Source organism: Metarhizium robertsii (assembly GCF_000187425.2).
Source record: "Metarhizium robertsii ARSEF 23 chromosome Unknown MAA_Scf_60, whole genome shotgun sequence".
Taxonomy (NCBI): domain Eukaryota; kingdom Fungi; phylum Ascomycota; class Sordariomycetes; order Hypocreales; family Clavicipitaceae; genus Metarhizium; species Metarhizium robertsii.
The window spans coordinates 2,877-7,822 of NW_011942205.1; the positions used below are offsets into that span (position 1 = coordinate 2,877).

At 49.3% G+C, this 4,946-nt stretch overlaps 1 protein-coding gene across 1 annotated transcript in view; it reads left to right on the forward strand.

Moving 5' to 3' along the window:
* The window catches only part of MAA_10534 (serine/threonine-protein kinase Sgk2), a gene marked incomplete at both ends in the record, with an annotated part of 1,204 nt that extends 363 nt beyond the window's left edge, over positions 1-841 (forward strand). Inside the window, one exon of the mRNA XM_007828532.2 lies at positions 150-841. Within this exon, the coding sequence (XP_007826723.2) occupies positions 150-841 (692 nt within the window). The remainder of the gene's footprint in view (positions 1-149) is intronic.
* Positions 842-4,946: the final 4,105 nt, after the last annotated feature.

Below are 4,946 nucleotides of genomic sequence, written 5' to 3' on the forward strand. Positions count from 1 at the left end.
CCGGTCGAACAGCCAGTTAGCCGGGGCAGAACACGGAGAGAACGGGATCAATTACCCCGTGAAAGAACCGGAGGGTACTAGTCTTATCCAGCAAAATCAAGACCTGCCATACGACAACCGCATCTTTCGCGTACTGGCCATCTCTCCAGCGGGACGATGCATCAGCCAGTTCAAATCTGTTGCCGAACTCCTTGAAGGCCTCTGTGATGCCATCAAAGTGCACCGATCACTCTACATGGATGGGAAGATTCTGCACCGAGACATCTCGGAAAACAACATCATCATCACCGACCCGGAAACAGCCAACGGCTTCAGGGGCATGCTCATCGATTTGGACCTTGCCAAGGAAGAAGGCGCGGGCCCGAGCGGGGCCCGCCATCGGACTGGTACGATGGAATTCATGGCGATTGAAGTGCTTCTTGGAATATCGCACACGTATCGTCACGACCTTGAGGCCTTTTTCTATGTCCTCATCTGGCTATGCGCCCGTCGAGGTTGGGCATTAGTTGGACCTTCAAGAAAGGTGGTGACCAAGTCTATCCTTTCGCATTGGTATACTGGAACATATAAGGACATCGCACGAAATAAGCTTGGCGATATGATTAAGGCCGAAGACAAAGGGTTTGGACTGGTGTTGAAGGACTTCCCGTCAGAGTTTGACTGCGTCAAGCCGCTTTGCAGGGAGTTACGGCGAATCCTATTTCCTATATACGACGGTGACCTGTTCACTGGCACACCACAGGAGCCCAAGGTACTATATGACCCAATCATCAAAGCATTTGAAGATGTTTTGGCAGATATTTGGCAAAGAGACAGACAGAGACATGACGGCGACTCGTGAAATAGAATAATTCATATCTCGCCTGCCTGGCTCCTGGTTCATTCGTGAGGGCTTGCTTCGCACCGATGTCGCCAGCGGTTGTTTGACAAATAACACTGTAACGACGGCACGATTAAGGATGCCCAGCCATTCATGGATACTTGGGAGAGACCGTGAATGCACGCTCTGTGCCTCTTACAGGACTAACTAGCTCGATGTGCTACTCGTGCTCCGCTACGGAAGTCGACAACCTGCATCCTGCGGCGTTTTGTTGGCTAACCGGAAAACAGACAGCTTTACAAATAAATTTCGACTCCGTAGAAATATACTATTTGACGGTGCAGAGGGCTACAATAACAAAGAACGGCTAAAATTTTGCCTCATTTGAGTTTCAATCAATAGAAATGACCATGATCTGTAATAGTACTGGCTATTACGACTGGTATTGTACTGTACTGAGTTGCAAGGGCGCCAGGTCGTACCCGGACAGAGCATTTCGGGCGTCGTGCTATCGTCATTGGAAACAAAATTGAAAGTCAGGGCTGAAGCCAGGAACGAATGAGCGCTTTGCCCAAGCGCGATCAAGGCAGAGCATCCTCCAGCAACTGCAGAGTAGTGAAGGTGGAGGCTGGGGCAGCCTGATTTGAAGTGGCACAGGTTCATTGGTTCGTTGGTTGACCACGACGACTTCGTCTTGACCAACATGCAGGTCCTTTTGACAGGGCCAGGTAGCCGAGCGCGTAGAGTGTCGAGAATACGCATTTGGGAAGTTGAGGAAAATTGCCTTTTACGGTAATTGGGAGGTACAGGGCGTAATATGCCCTGAGAGGCCACAAGCGGCCCGTAACCCCGCATGTAATCAAGCAATCCCTGCTCCTGCCCTGCCCTGCCCGCCCCATCCTCCCCCCATGCCCCAACTTTTGAACATGGCTGACCAAACATGATGCTGTCAGCAGCCTCTTCAGATTGCATCTGGCAGATAGAACAGTGCTCCGATGCACGGCTGAGACCAAGTTGAGAGAACTATTTATCTATAAGCCTAGAACTCAAAGGAGGGAAGTTGAGGAGATCGCCTTTCTGGGTAATTGGGAGTCACAATCGACCCTAGTCCCACATGTGATCACGGCCAACCCTTCGTAACTCCCTGCCTTTTATGTACCTAGAATCGGTCTCTTCCTTCAACTTCCCAATCTCGGCTCCTCCAAACAAGCTACTATCCCAGAACCACCCGGCGCTCGACCACCCTAGCTAGCAGTACTAGAATGTCTCCCAACCCGCAACATTGAGGTGGAAAACCCCAGTGAGAAGCTGCCGCCATGTTTTCCAAATGGATAGCTGATTTAAATTTAATGAGTGTAGCATCATGGATTATGATGGTAGAGATGACCGACCTGGCAATATGGGGGCTAGAGGAGACAAATTTCAGTAAGGTCACGTGATTATATCGCGTCATTGACAAATTGTTTCAGTGTGCTCGTCTGAAAACATCATCACCGGCGAGTACGAAATTTTTGAAACAACAGCCATTTACAGAACACAACACTCCTGCTTGTGGCCACAGGTCTCCGTGGATCACCATGCCTCCCCCAGCATTAGTGTGACTATGGGTCAGATGTGGCCCTCCCGACACTTAGCTGCATGTCTTCCCTGTACTTTCCAACTGTGTCGCGTTTTGAGATGTGTATTAGCCATAGTCACTTAGAGATATGTGCTACCCGTTATAATTCTTGTGTATTGCTTTATGACTCCTCTCCTCTTCCCACTGATGAAAAACTTCCTCTATCTTTAATACCATTTGAATACTGCTGCCAAGGCAGCAGCATTACGACTACTGTTGCCACCTGGGTGGCAAAACAACCGCGTAATCAGCTTCAGCCTGGATTTCCGAGGCCTTGTTGGCCTCGGCCATTGACTCTGAATATTTGTCAGTATAGCGGTTCCCAGCAACCTCTGCATTCCCCAACTATACGACGTAGCGATGCCTACCGTGACCCCCACGGTAGGGCTTTTTACGCAAGCTCGGCCATCTTGGCCATCGCTCATAGATTCGCCTGGTTTCCCAGTTCTTTCATGAACATTCCCGCCAGGTCTTTCGATTTAGATCAGCCCAAGGTGCTCTAGAGAAGTGCGCGTCCACTGAGGTCTAGCCCCTGCAGTGGATTTTGCCCGACAAACTGCCCTTAAGTGCGATTTCCTCAACTTCCCTTCTGTAGTTTGCTCGCTTATGGATACTTCTCCCAGCATGGTCTCAGTCGTGCAGGGGGTTACTGTACTGTTCGACCCGTCAGATGCAATGTGAAAAGGCTGCAGACAGCTTTCATCTACTAGGAAGCGTCTCGTGTTGGATCACCGATGTTCAATCATGGTTGCAGTATTGGTTTTGCCAAACAGGTATTGGTACGCGGGATTCAATCCAGACAAAAGCGGTTTAAAAACTCAGCTGTGGACTGAGCCCATGCAAGATCGCTCTCTCGGAATTGCGAATGGAAAATAGCCCCCCCAAATCAACCTACACGCATCAACTGGGATCCATAGAGCTTTCAGCCACGGATTGGAAGCATGAAATGACCTCATTTATTCCACGATGAATAGCATGAGGAGAGTGGTGTCTGATAACCCGCCGCAAACCTAACCCTGATGGAAGCTTCGAAGTGAGCAGGGTAATTCTGGAGTTGTTCCACCCAAAGGGGGTTGAAGTTGCTTCATGAATAGATCATGTTGTCGCAGATCATGCGTGCTTGGATGTAACCTCCATGATGATATGGCTTGCAGAAAATCTGTTGGTTTGCGTATATGAATGAGAATCAGGCTAGCTGACATGGGACTCAATTCAGTGGATGGAGCTTATGCACGAGCGCTCTTCCGCCACGGGAAGTGTGTCCTGGAACCAAACAATGCAATTTAAGATGAACAAAGCTGCACGCGACTTTTGTGGAGTCCCAGTTGCTGTAGCAGGAAAGTGTGGAAACGGCGGGGGGCAGGCCTGGTGCGGGGTGCAAGGTGCAAGTGCCAAGTGCAAAGTGAAAGTCTAAGCCACTTTACGATAACGATCGGCTCTGTATGGTATATCCTAAGCAAGTTACTATGACGGATATTATTTCGATGACTGTCCTAAAAGGACATGGATGAACTCGGCCTATTGGACAGGATGCGAAATGCCCGGCAGAAACGGCTCTAGGACATATGTCGGTTGTGCGATCTGCTAACTCAAGAATTTATCAGTACACTCCTCTTTCTGATATAAACTAATAGCTCTTCTGCAAGCCACACCACGACGCATAGTCTATGTGAACGGACGTACATACACGTCCTGGTCTCAAAGGAGATTTCCGCGAGATTTTGGCTCTGTGTTCCGATCAATATGTGCGAGATCGATTATGCGTGGATGTAACCTCCATGGTGTTGTGGCTTGCAAAAGAGCTGTTGGTCCTCTTCACATTGCTGGGCCGGAGATTAACTCAAAGTCCTCCAGCCGGTGGTTGCAGAAAGTGGTAAGGCGTGGTTGTCTCAGAAAGCAGGCAAGATATCTAACATCTATAAAAAGCCGGCTCAGTTCCTCTCGAATGGATGCTCAACTCTTGAAAAGAGTTAACTCTCCCACAAATAATTAATCTTCCTTTAATCCACGAAACGTTGATAAATTGTCACAATGTCAAGTTTCGCGAACGGAAGGTTTCCCTGGACACGGAAAAAGCAGAGCTCATCCGAGCCACTCCGTCTGATGGACATCCTCAGACCTGACTCTTCTTTAATACGGTTCTCTCAATTCCATGACAAGGCCCTTAGTGCCGACGCATCGACGGCCACTGGTGAGAAGGATACCAGGAGAGCTCGATCGGAGTCGAGCAACGAGGTCTCTTCACGGCAACAACTGCCGTCCTTACACAGCCTCTTCGGGCAACCGTATTCTATTCGTTCGCTTCATTCTGCGTCCGAAAGGGAATCATTATATCTTGCACAGTCACCACTTGACCGGTCCCGAATATTACCTGGCGTTGGAAGCAACAGTACTTCATATTTCCCTCCGACGGCATCACCTCCAGTTTCACAACCTCGAAGGACCTACGATTCACGTCTAGAAGCCCACTCTCTGGCCCGCTGTTACTCTGAACCACGATCTCCAAAA